This window comes from Phaethon aethereus, assembly GCF_964289735.1.
Source record: "Phaethon aethereus genome assembly, chromosome: Z".
In the NCBI taxonomy this organism is placed as follows: Eukaryota; Metazoa; Chordata; class Aves; order Phaethontiformes; family Phaethontidae; genus Phaethon; species Phaethon aethereus.
The window spans coordinates 37,213,931-37,231,063 of record NC_138577.1 but is presented as its reverse complement, the minus strand read 5'-3'; the positions used below and the strand labels follow the sequence as shown (position 1 = coordinate 37,231,063).

The window sequence follows — 17,133 nt, the reverse complement described above, 5'->3', positions numbered from 1 at the left end:
CATAAAATGGAAATTCCAGGATTTTACCAGCTCCCTTTGCTAGAAAAATGCTAGAAGTTTCCCTCACAGTTTCTCAGGATTATAGCTCTAATTGGAAACATAGTTTTGATTTTTCTTCCACTGGAGTCAATGGGAATTTTGCTATTGACTTAATTGGGAGCCATCCTGCCCAATCCTTCACGGACTCCAGTGACTCTACTCTGGTCGTCACTCGGCTAAAAAGACCAGTGAAACTGATCCCAGCATCAAGAATGCAGTGTGGAAGCTGGTCTCCTATGAAAATTCAGGAAGCCACTGGAGTCCCCATACTTACTTATGTACAGGTTCATGCCTATCCCAACAAGTCTTTGGGGCTGACAGACAGCTCTGCGTGCAAATGCTTCTTCCAAGACCTCACAAAGGGCTAAACAGGCAAACGTGGCCAGGGTGCTGCTGCTCTTCCGGGATGCCATGATGTGCCTGTCCAGCAGCCAGGTATGACTGGGTCTCCAGGCATGGGGAACAGCTGTGTTATCTGATGCTGTCAAGTAGCAGTTTGAGAGGGGACAAGGCAAAATTTTAAGATGAGCAAATATTTTTGATTATGAGATTTAAACCATAAGCAAGGACAGAATAACGGTTGCACATCACAAGGTTTATTCTTCAAGTTTTTTGGGGTTTTTTTTTTTCAGTCTAAGCTCATGTATGGGTTGGCATGTCTTTTTGAGACTCCATGGAAGGACAGCACACAGTAGCTTTGGCACACAGCAGAATGCAGTGGTTTGGTGAAATAGGTCACAACATGGCATTTACTGTTTAATTTCTTATTAGGTCAATGAAATATCTGCTATGCTGGGAAAGGACTTTGCAGTGACTCCCTCCAAGCTTGTTCAGTTTGATCCAGGTATGAACCAGTGCACTGAATAATTTTAAAGTTAATTCACTGATTCTGAACATGTAAATTCACATTTTTGAGAGTGAAACCTATTACATATCTGCAGCTAGAGAAGCTGAAGAGGATAAAAGACACTTGGGCTCATTTTCTGGAAGTGCAGTGTGCTTCCTTTGTGAATTAGTACCCTTATTACTTAGGGTGAGATGGTTCCTCTACATCAGTTAAAATATCAAAAGTGCTGAAATGATGTCTCCTAATCTCCTCACAGCTAGCCTAGGGAGGACTCATCCTGAATTGAGCTGTGAGTTACTTTAGAGATACAAAGATTTGACCAGGATGCTGGTCAAATTTAGACAAAACTGAGTACACCTTAACTTATGCAAGGTATCCAAGACCACAAAGCTGTAAAAGAACCTGAAAACTGTTAGACTTTGTCTCTGCTTGCACTGTTATCATATTAGTGGTCTGACCTTTGCTGAGGCTGTAAATAGCAAGAAATGATAGAACTATAGAGTCACAGAATTTTTGGGTTGGAAGGGACCTTTAAAGGCCATCTAAAGGCCAACCCCCCTGCTGTGAGCAGGGACATCTTCAACTAGATCAGGTTGCTCAGAGCCCCGTCCAACCTGACCTTGAATGTTTCCAGGGATGGGGCATCTACCACCTCTCTGGGCAACCTGGGCCAGTGTTTCACCACCCTCATGGTAAAAAATTTCTTCCTTATATCTAGTCTATATCTGCCCCCTTTTAGTTTAAAACCATTATCCCCTGGCCTATTGCTATAGGCTCTGCTAAAAAGTCTGTCCCCATCTTTCTCATAAGCCCCCTTTAAGTACTGGAAGGCTGCAGTAAGGTCTCCTTGGAGCCTTCTCTCCTCCAGGTTGAACCACCCCAACTCTCTCAGCCCTTCTTCACAGGAAAGGTGGTCCAGGGATCATTCTTATGGCCCTACCATGGACCTGCTCCAACAGGTCCATGTCTTTCTTGTCCTGAGGGCTCCAGAGCTGGATGCAGGACTCCAGGTGGGGTCTCAGCAGAGCAGAGTAGAGCGGCAGAATCACCTCCCTCGACCTGCTGGCCACACTTCTTTGGTTGCAGCCCAGGATGCAGCTGGCCTGCTGGGCTACAAGCGCACACTGCTGGCTCATGTCCAGCTTTTCATCCACCAGTACACCCAAGTCCTTCTCGGCAGGGCTGCTCTCAATCCCTTCATCCCCCAGCCTGTTTGATAGTGGGGGTTGCCCCGAACCAGGTGCAGGACCCTGCACTTGGCCCTGTTGATCCTCAGGAGGTTCACATGGGCCCATTCCTTGAGCTTGTCCAGGTCCCTCTGGATGGCATCCTGTCCCTCAGGCACGTCAACCGCACCACTCAGCTTGGTGTCATCTGCAAACTTGCTGAGGGTGCACTCAATGCTGCTGTCTGTGTCATCGATGAAGATATTAAACAGCACTGGTCCCAATACGGACCCCTGAGGGACACCACTCATCACTGATCTCCATCTGGACACTGAGCCATTGACCACTACTCTCTGGATGCGACCATCCAACCAATTCCTCATCCATCCAACAGTCCATCCACCTAATCCCTATCTCTCAGATTTAGAGAGAAGGATGTTGTGGGGTACTGTGTCAAAGGCCTTACAGAAGTCTAGATAGAAGACATTGGTAGGTGTAGTAATGGTATCAAATGGAGCTTCAGGTTTTTTTGCTGTGGGAGAATCAATAGTAAAAATGAACACAAATGTAAAGATACTGAAAAAAGTTTCCTCTGTTCTGCACAATTTATCATCATTATGCTTTGGGTACCTCCCTAGGTATAGGGAAAAAACAGTCCAGGTGAGATTTTCACAATTTACCATTCAGAAATTCAACTTTGCCTGAAAAACTTGGTTTTATATAAAACCCCATATAAAGAGATTATCTGGGAATGAAAACCCATTTGCCATCATAATAATTTCCTTTGCATATGCAAGTCTAAGTTTTTTGGAACATATCCTGTTGGCATAGTCCAGGATCTATTTGAGTTTAGAAAATGAGGTCTACACATGCATCCCTGGATGTTGCCTGCAATGCCAGTAAAGGTTATCCCAAGACTGCCAGCAATAAGATTTCCATGGCACAGTGACCACAGAGGAGACAAAATATATCATCTGTGAAAGGCTGACATAAATGGCATGTATTTGATGGTAAAAATTTGTCTAAGTGCTTACTTGTGTTTGAAAAACAGGTATGGGGAATATAGTAAGTCAGTTCCAGACAAATCTTGGAGATTTTTACTCTAGGACTTAAGGTTTTTATTTTGGAAAAAAGGCATTGCATGCTACAGAGGTTAAGTAGCACTGCATCCCATGGCTGAACTCATATATACCCCAGCTTTACTTGGCTATTCCATAGGAAAATTTGTACCTGTAAGTTCAGAGTCACAAATCTGATTAGTTTGAAAACGTGCCACTTCAGCCCATCTTGAGAAAGGTAAATTTTATGTAAAGGTGTAAAATGAGCAACTGCTGGTTAGTTTGCAGAGGTGGATAAGGGAGTACACCCAGCAGACAGCAGTAAAAAATAAACTGGGCTAAAAGGTGGAAATAATTTCCAGTGTTTCTGGGACACACATGAAACCTCTGAAACCAATAAGCCACTCCCTGAGGCCCTTTATCTAACATTAGATTATTTTATTTTTTTTTAAATTTCAAATTAGAAGATGGAAGAAATATCTGAGAGGTCAGTGTAAGAAGTCGTTCATACTGTGCTGACCCAGGATTCCAGCTCTCTTTCCCCTAATGTACTATGCAGTCAAGCTTACCAGCCTCTGGACTGAAATGGCTAGCGAATGTCGCAGAGAGATTTTTAGTGCAGGGTCCTTCACTAGAATTTTCCTTTTCTGCTGGTCCATGCAGACTCTCCAAGCATGGGACAGTTTGGAGTTACTGTTAATGTCTTTCTGAATAAGAAAGACACATGGTGGTAAGCCACATGAAAATTAACTGTGAACATGGACAGGAAAGATGCACACTCTTCCCCTTTTCTGGACAGCTTCTCAGTTCAGCCAGCCAAGCTCCCTCATATAGTCTTTTTTGAGTGGCTTTCTTCAAAAGTCATTTGCTTAGGTTAACCTTAGGGAAGGACCTTCCAAACTATTACATCCAAGGCACCAGTTTCTTAGTTCTAAATTCAAAATGTTTGATATTTATTAATTAGTAGCATTTATTAATTATTTAGTAAGGCTGATAGGTATGTTTTTTTAAAAAAAAAACTCAACTGTGCTAATTGACTGGACTTATTGGCACATTAGACTTTAATCAATAAATTGTAATGGAAAGGAGCAGAAGAAGATCCTATCCAAGTTTATGGGTCTGTCTGTACTGACAGCTTCTCTTGGTCAAAGGATTCATATGGAAAGGAGCAAGGAATTAGAAGTCATGCAAATTGTCATAAGGATGTAGAGGGTTTTTTTACTGTGTTGCACATGTATGTTTGACATTCATTTTGGGTGCTAGCACTGACTTTGTGATGCACAAACAGTTCCCAATGTGTACATTGAGCTCTGTTTCTGTCCCACTGCCTCTGATTTTTCCTGAATGGATTTTGTAGCCTTTCAGATAATAACCAGCCTACTTCTCTATCTTGGAATGATCTCTCTCATTCCCATAATGTAAGCCTGAAGTTACCCAGGAAAGGCAAGCAACCAAGTAAAAATTTTGTAACCAAGTACAAAATCTGCCTAAAAGGTTGTACTTCAACCTAAAAGAGTCTTTGATCCAGTTGCCGTTATTGTTCCATCTCTAAAATTAAACTTTCAAGATAAAAAGCATATGATACATTTTCTCTTGGAAACCGCAACAGAAGTCCTATATCTACGTATGGTAGTGTCATTTCCCACATCTACAGCAGCTTTTTGTTGTTACAGTGTATGCTCTTGAACTGAATCATCATTGTCCAGGAACAAATTTGCACTTAAATGTTATTTGGGAGAACAGCAGGAGTCCCGTCAGTTGGTAGAAGCACAATAGCATACACCAGCTACTCCATTCTAGCTGCAGACATGTTAATTAATATATTTCTTTGACATCTCGATTGATGGAAATAGCACTTAAAGAGTAATTAAAATGTTTATTTCTGTTAGGAATGTCAACCAAGATGTGGAATATAGCAATTACCTATGACGGATTAGAGGAAAATGATGAAGTCTTTGAAGTAGTTCTGAACTCCCCTGTGAATGCTGTTCTTGGCACCCGGACAAAAGCCGTAGTGAAAATTTTGGACTCAAAAGGAGGTAGTCTCTTTTGATCTTCATCATTAAGAAGCTGGGACAATCTTGGCTAAGTAGCTACTTATTTTCAACCACAAGTTGTTCTTAACACTCACCTTCAGATCAAAATACTTAATTTCTTTTTAAGGAAAACAGGCTTGACAGTTGCAGACCCTTTATTCTCTCACACAATCATTTGCATCCTCTTAGGAAACACAGCATGGGGAAAGCAACAAGTACACAAAAGAAGACCATTTTTCATAACAACAGGAGTTCAGTTCTCATTTATTACGGTGGGAAGAAATGTTTTAGGTCCCTTAGAAATTTTTTACCAATTATTGCTTAACAGTTGTTATACACCTCTGAAAAGGATTCATTTTCCTCTCAAAAAAGAAATGTAACAACTAAGCCCAGTTCTTAGCAATACATTTTCTAACGCTTAACAAACACAGTCCACAATGTTACAGCACACAGTGGTGATCATTACAGAGTTTAGGCTTTTATGTCTGCATTATTATTGTGTTTTTTAGTGATCAAATGTAGTGTGCCTAAAATCACACCAAAAAAGATGCAGCTGCAGAAAAACAGAAATAACTAGCAAAGCAGCTGAGTCCTCTGAAAGCTGAAAAGTATTTTTAATTCTGGTGCTTAGTGAAACAATTATTTTAAATACCTGTGTTGCAATGAATTAGGCTTCGTTTTACAAAAATCCCTTTTAAAATTTCATCTGTTCTCTCTTTCACATTCATAATGTAAACAGGAGTTAAGTGACACAATTAGTTTGTAAGAACTATAGTGTCCTGGATTACTGAAAAGAAAATTGTCTGGGCATGATGGAAATATCACCAACATTAGTCAAAGACACCTGTCTATCCAAGACTTAAAAAACAGCACTCCAAACCCCAATCTATGCATGAAAACAGGTATTTTCAGGAGATGCTTGGTTGAAATTCTGATCTGTGGGTAGACAGATGCATTATGTACGAAAACATACATATATAGGTAGTAGTTGCAGCCATAGACAGTTATAATTAAGCAAACCCCACGAATGAGGATGACTGAGCAAATCAACCACATCAAGTGAAAGAATCATCCAACTTTTAATGACAAGCTGTTTATGTGTCCATGTCAACGTGACCAGTTATCTGCTCATGCAGCTAGAACTGACCATCTGCCATTTTTCATGCTTTCAGGTCAGTGCAGCTATTCCCATTCTTCTGGCCACAGCAAGCTCGACTTCTCGGGGAGAGGCACGCTGTTTCCAGTTTCCTCGGGCTCCTCATCACCTTCCAGGCCTGGCAATGCTCCCTTGGAAGGGATCCCACTGACTCCTTCCAAAGGGATGAGAGAGCATGGAGGGGACCAGCGGCATGAACACAGCTTGGCGAATTGGTCAAGGACCAGGCTGAGAGTGGCTGGAAATGGCAGAATAGTAAGACGCTTCTGTCATGCAGTGATGGACTGATTTATGAATTTATTGGCATATGATATCTTCATTTAGTTGCCATATTCTGGTAGTGATCCTACCTGACCATAAAATAATGATAAACTACCCAAGTTTGCTTTGAGTCAGGCCTGAGAGCTATTCAAAAATTCTGTGAGGAAAAAAAAAATATTTTAAAAATCCTGATTTTGAAGATCCATGTATGCAAGAGAGGAAGAAAAACAGGGTTGAGGGAGGAAATATGCATCTAGCAACTTCAGCAATTATGCAGCTTCTAATCTTGTCTAAATTATGGGTCAGCTAGAAGGAAGAAGTCACTGGAGCCAGGCAAATGTATGGAAGCTGTGCATCTGGTCCTGAAGTTCTCAAGCCAAAAATACTGTTAGCTTAAGCAGGGAACAGTTACTTAAAACTTGCCCATTGATTTCCCTGCTTAAGGCATATTGGTTTAGGTAGGTGGTTTAGTAATATTCCGCTGATGTGATCTTAAAAGTTAATGAATCTGTTTATAAACACACTTGTAATGTGTGATTTTTAATGGCTGTTTTCAGAGGTGATCAGTTTCCATTCTGAAAGAACTAAAACCAAGATACATTCTATGTGATTTGTAACCTAGATCTTGTAGTAAATCTTGCATAAAGTCTTTTTGTTTCTGTAATGCATGAATACGCCCATCTCATTCTGTTATTCCACCTTTTTCAGGTTCATCCTTCATCTATATTTAGAAATGGAACTGATGTGGTTTTCAAAGTAAGAGTATTTTAAGTATTGCTCAGACATTTCTAGGATTTCTTTCTGATTCTGTTCTTTTGAGGCTTTATCACTCTCAATAACTCATTATGACCAGTCCTTTATTTTTCTAGGTATCTTTCTTTTTCTTTGGTGTTGCTTTCCCTTGATTTGCAACAATTCGTATTATAATCCCCCCCCCTTTTGTTTTTTGAGTTTATTTAAGAGTTGCTTGTATGTGCTAACCTTCTCTTTTCCTTCTCCCGTTCTCCTTGTGTGTGTGTGATAATGTAAAATGAAGTATCACGGGATGGTATCACTCAAAATAGAGGATGACACCTCATCAGCTAAAGCAAACAAGAAGGCTCAAGTGTCAGTAATTAACCAAGCACAACCACAGATAAATGTTGTCTCCTCTAGGAAGACAGAAATCCCACAAGCTGATAAGGCAGAACTGGAATCTGAACCAAGCTCAGTACATCGGGTATGGAACCTTTTGTTTCACAGGCATTTTCACCATCTGTTTTCAGTCATGCTGTTTTCCAAAATGATTTAACACCTCTGAGATCTGCAGCCTAACCCTTCCCAGTCCAAAGCTGAGTTTAACCAATACACAGAAAAATTAACAACTCAGCCCTTGAAAAGTTTTCATGTCATAAATTTTTAATATAAGACCTATTTAATCTGTTTCATGTAGCTTGTTTGTTTTGCATAGTTATTTTTCTTCAAATGTTCAAATGACATTTCTCTTTCCAGGACTTCAACTCTTTTCCAAAGGCCTGTACACCAGATTTAAAGGGGCTCTTGCATTATGAAGAAAGCACTCAAAAGTTATTTCAGTGTGATGGGATAATATGGAAATTCTGGAATTCCCAAAGTGAGGTAAAACTGTCTCCATGAGTATGCATCTAAACCAGAGCATGGAGTCTACGATGAGTGAGACTCTCAAGCAAAGGACTTTCCTATAACAATTGTTGACTTGTGTAGGGAATAAAAGAGTTGTCCAGAGTCAGGTTTGCTGTCACCAGAAAAAAGATTCCAGAGACATGCTGAGGGCTTGGTTGCTGGGGTTGCCTTTCTTCTCTGTCACCCACAGGTGCTCCTGGACAAATCACACGAGCACTGATGTCTTGTTGCTTGTGGGGTTGTGGGCAGTCAGTGAATGAAGCCTGTGAGAGAATGAGTTAGAGTTAGTAAAATTAGCTCACTTATGTATTCTGTAAACATATATGCCCTCCGCTACGTAAGATGTCATGATGAATTTTGTTGCACTGCATTCCTTACACAGACCGCAGGAGACAGAGAATGGTGTCCAAATTAACATGGTCTCTTAAGAGGATTTTTGGAACTGAAACCTTGTGTCACCTTTAAAGCTACTTATTATAAACTGTAGGCTCCTTTTGCAGGCATTTATTTCTTTACATCTTTTAAGCAATGCTGTATCTTCATGGATACACACCAAAGTTCATGTCCAATTTAATGATGGGGAGGCCATAAGCAACACCTCCAGCCTTCAGTCTGATCACTAGCGCACAGGCCAGGGTCACTGTGAGCAGGAGTCTGTTTGGCCTTTTCCTCTTTTGTTTTAGGAGGCAAGCATGAAGAAATGTCCCTCTGGATGGAGTCATCACGAGGGCAGCTGCTATTTCCTGGTAGTAAATCACAAGGTGACCTGGAACGCTGCTGCTCAGGCTTGCAGAGAACAGTAAGGGACTTCTCCACACGAGTGTGTTTGCCATGCACTGCTGTTGCCCTGAACTGGACGCTGCTCTCACCGCTGAGTTCGTTCAGATAAGCCCCACTTTGGTTGTGCTTCACTGCTCCCCCCAAAATAGAACAAGCCCTGGGATTCAGACCCAGTGGAGGACAGAAATAATATCAGTCTCATAACGTTTCAGGTGGTGATGCTACCTTACTCACAATGTGAATTCCAAAGCTGTCCATCAGCAGTAAGGATGCTTTCCTAACAGAAGAGTTAGTGTGGGAGAAGAGAAAGAGCAAAGACTCAGTCTTTCATCCTCCCTTACCCACCAGAGATGGGTCTTGGCTTTACCTTCACTTGATACAGCGACAGTGCAATGCTGCCAGCTCCCGTGTGCCTCACCATACTCTTCTGAAGATGCAGCTCTTCAGATTCTGTAACCACTTGAAAACTTCAACACTCATTTTAACAGTACATTTCTGACTGTTAAGGACAAATAAAAGCTCCTAAATAATAATAACAATAATAACAACAACAACAATAATATATCATTAGGTTATTATTAGTAGTATTAGTATGAGTATTATTTTTTCAAAGTAGGAGACAAATAGAAGATCCATCAGTCTTGCTCTTTGGTGATTTTGCTTTGTGATTTTGGTTTCAGGAGTGATAGCTTAGGGCTGGAAGAAATGCCAGCCATGGTATCATGGAACTTGCCCTAGGATCATGCATGTTCTGCACCTTGTGTTGAATTGTGAGAATGAGGTCAAAGACCAGGTTGAACCATAGGAGGGGCTTTAACAGACTTCTCCATTACTCCATGAAATGAAAATTGAAACAGGGAACTGTTGGGAGATGAAAGAAACAGAATATATTCCAGAAATGGTTGAAGGACATGCAGGCAACATGAAATGTGGACAAGCATGCATAGCAAACCTTGATTCATTCCACTCAGTCATGCCAGGGTATGTTGTCTTGGTAACATGCAAAAGGAAATTCTTAATTCTAATACCTCCCAGCTGATGGAAGTTACTTTTTGCTGAAATGCAAATGTTACCTGCTTTTGTGAGCTCACCACAAATTGCACACTGTTAACTGGTTGATGTAAAATTTCAGCTCCTGAAATGGTTTTCTACCACCTGCTTTTTTTTTTGTTACTTATCCAAACAAAGGTGTAAGTTGTGAATGTTATAATATTTTTTTTCTGAAGGCTTCAACGTTCAGTTGATCCCTTGGGAACGTACGTTGCTCTGCTGGGAGGAGTTCCTCGTTTCCTCAAAGAGTATGCTCCTGGTGACCTGTATTATCTGTAGATGGTAACTTATTGCTGAAGGCTATAGTGTGCAATGTAGAAGTTAAACTGAATAACGGTGTTAAACATCTACAGAAAAAGTCAAGGCATATCACTGAATCCACAAGCAAATGAATCCTACGGCAGTGATGATTCAATTAATGCCAGATTACCACAGACTAAGGAAGCTTTATCATGGTAAATGGAGTACTCCTGGACTCCATCTGGAACTGATTTACAAAAGTACAACCCCAGGCACACACTTAGAAGTGGTACAAGAAGATAACTTAATAAATTTTTGCTTTGTGCTTTTGCCCAGCTTCCCACCAGCAATCACCACCACTGCCCATTGCAGTATTTCTGTTATTAATACTTATACTGTTGACATTTAAATGGCTGATATTTCCAACAAGCAAATAAAATCAGCATGGAGGTCAATCTTCATTTTTTTAATAGATCAAACAAACATTAGACATTAAATGAAAATACTAGAATTGACTTTCAGTAAATCAGCCAATTTCACTGAAAAATAAGAATAATTTTTATTACTATAAAAATGGCATTATTTTAAACCTCTATTCCGTTTTCTTCCTAGACTTTTTCTATCATATAGAACAGGAAAAAAGCACAAGCATTGCTAAAGTTGTTTCAGTAACAATCTCCAACTAACCAACCTCCTAACCTTGTAGAGAAAACACTGTTATCCTGAGATGATGAACTTGAGACCAAGCTATTCCATCAAAGAAATACTACAAATTTATTAGGGAAGCAACTGCTGTCTGGACATAACTGCATGTACGTGGGTGTATGCAAACCTATTTGGGCTTCTAATGAGCTTTGACATACACCGCATCCATCTGTTGCAGGTGGCATACCAACCCTTTCTTCAGTTTCCATGTGCAGGGATAGAACCAGACACAAAAATGTGCTTGTCTTGACACAAGTTGCTGTATGTCATGGTGATAGTATGGGTGGAAGAAAATGTCAGCTCAGTGCCCTGAAAATCTTGCACCATTTCTAACCCTTCTCCGATACATTGGAGATAAAGGTGGTTTAAGAGCTCATTTCTCTAGCTTTGTTTTGTATGCACAAAGAGGCTCTTGGCAACATGAAGAGAAGCATCTGGGGGATATTACGGCTGAGTGATCCCACAGCAGCCTGATTTAGCAGCAATTTTGGTGATTTATGTTAGAGCTCTTGTTTATCCCATAGGAACGTATCCTCCCCAAGGGTCAGTGCAGCCAGGCTCACTCACGTGTGAGATGGTTTCACTGCTGCCACTGAAGGGACCCTCCACTGGACAGACGGAACTCACTTTGTTTTGTTAGATTACATCTTCATCTTCTTGAACATTAATTAGAGCTTAAATATGGTCAGATTTCAGATTCTTTACTGCCAGCTTTGCAAGGCAGGGACTGTTATTTTGTTTGGCGTTTGTGTATTAGCAGCATGTGGGCTCAGTCCTTGGGAATCACAGGCAGAACCACATCTAAAATAATAGGTTAGATCCTTCATGATGGCTCATTGTTGCCTAGTGCAATGCTGGGTGGACCCTGCCGCCCTCCTCTCTTAACGCTGTGCTGGTTCTGTAAGGGACTGGTTTCACTTACGTTATTTCCAGGGACTCCAGTGTAGGGATTCAGGCACCTAGAGTCATTTTAAAGGCCCAGGGTATGTTGTCTGACTTTTGACTGCCACTCTGGAAGTGCAGGGCTCCTGCAAGCTCTGCATCACGTCTGCCAGCCTCATCTGAATGTCGTGAATACTGCGAGGTGTCGTAAGCAACACTAGACACCTATTTCAGGGCACCAGGGTTACTCCCTCGGTCATCAAGCAAAAGCCTGGGGTAAGCAGAGCCTCTCAGTCTTCACCGTCAGTATAGGACATGGATTTACTGCAGCAGTTCAAATTTAATGTCCTCCTGTGCTGTGGAGACCTTCATAGCTAGTCAAGCGAGCTTTTTCTGAAGTTAGATTTATCAGAATGCCACAAAGCTCTTTTAAATGTATTGGGTAATTTAGTGTAAAATCAGCAAAGTCTTTTTGGTAAGTGTTTTGCATATAATACTCCAAGGTCAATGGCTACCCAAAATATTTCCTTAGTTTGGGCAACCGCTCCAAGATGATGGATGCTCTTGACTTGATAGCAAAAATTTTAAAGCACACAGGAATAATTTCAAATGGACTTATTTAGCACAGAAATCAGCAATGTGTGGGGTTTTTTGCCAACAAGACATTATGACCCCTTCTCTAGAGTCATTTAAATTAGGAAGTGTTAGATCTACATAACTCTATAATTAACATTACCTTGTCATTTCCTGTGTCTGGCACTCTGCCTACAGGTACAGTTAGTAATATTATGGTAAGTGGTATGTTCCTTCAGGACTGTTCTCATTTCCTTACAATACATCGAAACCCCTGACTAGGTGTAACAATTAGAATGGGTCTCTCTTCAGTCATGTGTGTTTCTCAGGCTGTATTTAAAAAGCACTCCTATGGAGAAAAGATTAGATAACACTATAATTATTGCAGGGCTTTCCTTTCAGAGTAGTGAGGTCTCTGCCTGGTACTTGGATTGAAGTAAAAGTCTGAAACTGCTATTGCTCAGACCACCCCTGTACGTTACACATTATATAGCAGTTACTGATACACATTGATGCTTTTTGTTTTCACATTTTCTAAAACAACTGAAACAACAGGAGTAAGCTATGCTTACTTAAAGCAAACGACTTCGTTGCAGGGCTTTGATTGTCCTTAAGCAGAAGCCAGATAAAATGCCCTATTTTTGTTCTTGCTCAGCTGGCAGAGACTGCTACCCAAATCTCTTAGCCCCAAGTTTGGCCAGCATGAGGGGGAATGGCATCCTGCCGCTGAATCAGTTACCCTGGGAGGACACCCTGAATTATCTGAGCCTGCTTTCCTTTCCTTTTTGTTTGAGGAAGAAGACAGAGAACAAACTTTCTAAGAGCTTTTATTTCTGTACCAGCGTTGCTCCTGGTTCACCAGAGATTCAGTGCCTGGTAGATAGGCCCAGAAGTGTGTGGGATCAATGTTTCTGAGGCCATCCTGCCACACCTCTACCTGAGGAGGGTGCACACAGATACCAACGACATCCTTTACACGTTGTTCTCTGACCTTAGAGGGCCCTTGATGGGACCTACGCTACTGTGCAGTGCTTGGTCTAGGGCAGCCATGACTACACAGGCTGGGAGGGCTAACCCTCAGCTCTCCTGCAGGTCTCGGCAGACCCACTGTGCAAAGCGGAGCAGAGGGTGAATCCCCTGCTGCTTTGGTTAACAGCAGGGATAATGGAGGAGGCCTCTGCAGCAGGAGCATCCCATCAGCATTACAGTGAATGCCCCTGTGTGCCCAGATTCAGGAATGGTCCAGATTTTGTGCAGTAGGGACTGTGCAGAATATTGTGGGCTGCTACTTTGACTTCCTCCTGATGTAAAATTTGCCTGCTTCTCTATTTGGTGTGGCATTATGATATGGCATCCACAGGATCAATACTATTAGAAGAGATAGAAGGCAGCAAACAAGAATGGAGCTCCAGGCCTGGGTCTCTAACTGGGCAGCAGGCTTGGTGGTGGGCTTGTACCCCAAGATCTGTTCATGGTCTCCATAGTGGATTCAAGTCTGCCATGCCACTCCTGAAGTCTGGTTGCTGTCATGGCTCTTAAAAAAGACAGTCATTACCTCCAGTGGAGCAATACTGATCTTCTTGCCTCTGTTATCTGGCAACAGTCATGAAATTAGCAAAATTCTCATAATGCCATTGACTTATTCTGCTGCTAGAAAAGTTTTTGGCTCTCTTAAAACACGTTTTGATGAGCAGTGTTGTTTGCTTGGGCCCTATCAAGCATCACCCAGGATGTTCTGGGAAGCTGAAGGGGTTGGCATCAGAATGGCAGCCAGAAATATGGGACAACAGAAATTGCAGAGGCTCAGCATAGGAGAGAAGGCAACAGTAGGCGTGACAGGTTGGAAAGGTGACAATGATACCAAGGCAGGCAAAGAGATGGATAAATAAGAAAGTGGAGCCACTGATGGCTGACAGTTCCTGGCAAATTGTCTCTTAATCCTTCTTCAGATTTAGCCTGATCTACAAATGGCTTAAGAGCAGCAGGCTGGTGCTTACATGCTTGGTACTAGTTGGAAGACTTCACACTGGCAAGGCCACTCAGTGGCTAGAGTTTGCAAGTCCTCCTTTGGAGTTGGCATACTTTAAGTATAAACACAGAGCAAAGTTTATGCACTGGCTGCCTTCTGAAATAGTCTGGTTAATACACACCAGGATTGTGCTCCTACTACCTGAACTAAATGCATAGTCATTGCAGACAACCCAAAATTAGCTCTCAGAACCATACTACCACTCTCAACCAGACCCCTAAATTACATGCACTTAGTTCTGTTTTGAAATGTGGCCAAGATTTTAACCATGTTATTCAAAGCTTTAGTTTTGTCAGAAAATGATTTTAAAAATATATTGTCTGCTCTACTACCAACTGGGTGAAGCTCTATCTTTCAGTAGCTTGGATTTTAGTGCAGGCAGATTATTATTTTAAAGAAAAAAAATGCATCAACAATTGTGTAAACGGTTTAAAACACAGTTTGTGAGTATGAGGTACACGTCATGTATACATTTCTTTCAGTTGCCCCGCTGATTTAATTTTTCTGTTAGAAAAATCAGACTAGAACTTTGGTTCCTCTCCAAGTAACCCAGAATTTTAAGACTTTATCTTCATGTAATTATTCTTTCATGCCAGTAAGTAGTGGTTTTCCTGTGAAACGTTATTTACATGCTTTATACTAGAATCAGTGCCCCTTGTTGATAAGTCGATGGGAGCTGTCTGTCACTCTGTGGAATGCTAATTACTCTGTCCTCTCTCCTTGAGCCTAGATACCTGGGGAGTCTAGTAAGCGTGGCTAATGAGCAACACATGCAGTGGCTGTGGGACTTCAGTGGGAGGAAGCCCTTTTGGATAGGCAAGTACATCAGCTGCCTGTCCCCTCTGAGGACCACCGTTCCTGTGTACCCTGGAAAGCAGAAACAGCCACAGCAGTTCCAGCCCAGTTTTCAAACATTGCATTGTCCTCAAATTTCTGCTGCTTTTACTATTTCAGAGCAAGGTGTAAACTGAAAGCCATAACTCACCTGGCTAATTTTATAAGTCTTTATCAAAAAGAAGAATTTATCATGTTGCCTACTGCTGTATTGTTTTTGTCTTGAGACCTTTCTCATTTTAACACTAGCTAGTAAAATAAGTTCTGGTGGACCTCCTGCTCTTTTGTTTATCTCACCTTTCTTTTGACTGTCACTTTATTTGTCTCTAATTTATCCTTTTTTAAACTTTTCTTTAAATAATCTCGAATTTCTGACATTCATCTTGTGTCAGAAATCTTGTGAATTAATTAATGTTCAGCTAAAGAAGATTTCAACACATCATTTTAGATTTAGATGTCTATTTCTTACCATGCACCTTTCATTTCATGAGAAATGGAGAGAACTCAGATGGACCTTCTCTGTACCTCCTGATCCCTTCCTGTGAACAACTGCCTCAGCTCATGGGCTAGTGTTATTGTTTTCTTCTAACCCTTCTTGTTTCTGATATACTGTCCACATTTTAGGTTCTTTTTCCAATTGTGAATTGCAATTTTCAGCTTGCAGTAATTTTCTGAGATGGATTTACTAGCTATACTAAATTAACTTTAAAAACTACAGTTAGTTTGGGATCATGTTTAATTGCATCATGATTCTGTTAACCTGAGAGAAATAAACCCTTCTGATAAGAACAAAGACTACAAGACCATTGTGTCTATTTTCTAATTTTGGTCTCGTCCAGCTAAAAAGACAGGTCATGTCTGAAAATATGCCACTCATGTTGGTCTTAGCAACTCAGAGGCTAAGTGAAAAGACATGTTTTAGGTTGTATTAATTAACACAACCTAATTTTACAACTGTTAATTTCAACAGTGTAAACAAGGTCTACAAAGATCTGCAGGATTTCCTTTTCAGAAGGAATCTGAAAGCATCTAAGGCTACCCAGACTTGAATACAACATTCTGCTTGGGAAAAAAAAGAAAAAAAGATAAACATGGGAGGTGATAGACATGCAAGAGATGGAAAGAGAGAAAACATTTTAGATAGATAGGCAATAATGTAAAAAAGTGTCTTTTCCCGTATTCAGATGGCACTAATTGTGATTCATTTGGCCTTATGAAATATTAAATTGCATTTTACTTGTATTCTTCCAGTTGGGTTTTTTCCTCTCAGCACAATATTGTATGCATTTTTTAATAAAGGGATAGAACAACATGCTTCCGTTGGCATCAGGTTCCAGAGACAATACACATCACTGATTTGGTCTTACTGATTTCACACAGGCTTGAATGACAAAGTCAACCCTGGACGTTGGGAGTGGAATGGAGGAGAACCTGTAACCTACATAAACTGGAGAAGAGGCTCCTACCACTTTCCAAAGAGAGGAAGAAATTGTGTATTGGTGCAGAAGCGAGGAAAATGGCAAGCAACTGACTGCAGGAAGGTCAAACGGAACAGCTATATATGTTCAAGAAAGCTGTAAAGAATGGAGGATCCCTGTGAAAGCAAGTGGACATTTGTGTTGTTTCAGTTTTATGTATCTGCAGACATATGAGGGTGTGCAGTTAGAAAACTGCCCAGATTATAAGCAAGGTTTATTTTATATGCTGCCAGAGGTGAAGAGGCATTGGACCCTAACCAAGGAATAGAGATCAGTAGCAAAGATTAAGTCCAGGTTAAGGTTTTGAACTCTCCCCAAAGACTTTGATCTGTCACTTACTTGTACGTATTTTTACACC

The 17,133-nt window shown here is 41.0% G+C and overlaps 1 protein-coding gene across 1 annotated transcript in view; it reads left to right on the top strand.

The window, feature by feature from the left end:
- Window positions 1-16,877, top strand: part of FREM1 (FRAS1 related extracellular matrix 1) — a gene marked incomplete at its 3' end in the record, with an annotated part of 67,467 nt that extends 50,590 nt beyond the window's left edge. Inside the window, exons 28-36 of the mRNA XM_082012885.1 lie at window positions 811-883; window positions 5,000-5,149; window positions 6,319-6,557; window positions 7,272-7,319; window positions 7,600-7,782; window positions 8,055-8,180; window positions 8,888-9,003; window positions 15,194-15,279; window positions 16,678-16,877. Coding sequence (XP_081869011.1) covers window positions 811-883; window positions 5,000-5,149; window positions 6,319-6,557; window positions 7,272-7,319; window positions 7,600-7,782; window positions 8,055-8,180; window positions 8,888-9,003; window positions 15,194-15,279; window positions 16,678-16,877 — 1,221 coding nt within the window. The remainder of the gene's footprint in view (window positions 1-810; window positions 884-4,999; window positions 5,150-6,318; window positions 6,558-7,271; window positions 7,320-7,599; window positions 7,783-8,054; window positions 8,181-8,887; window positions 9,004-15,193; window positions 15,280-16,677) is intronic.
- Between the last annotated feature and the right edge of the window lie 256 nt (window positions 16,878-17,133).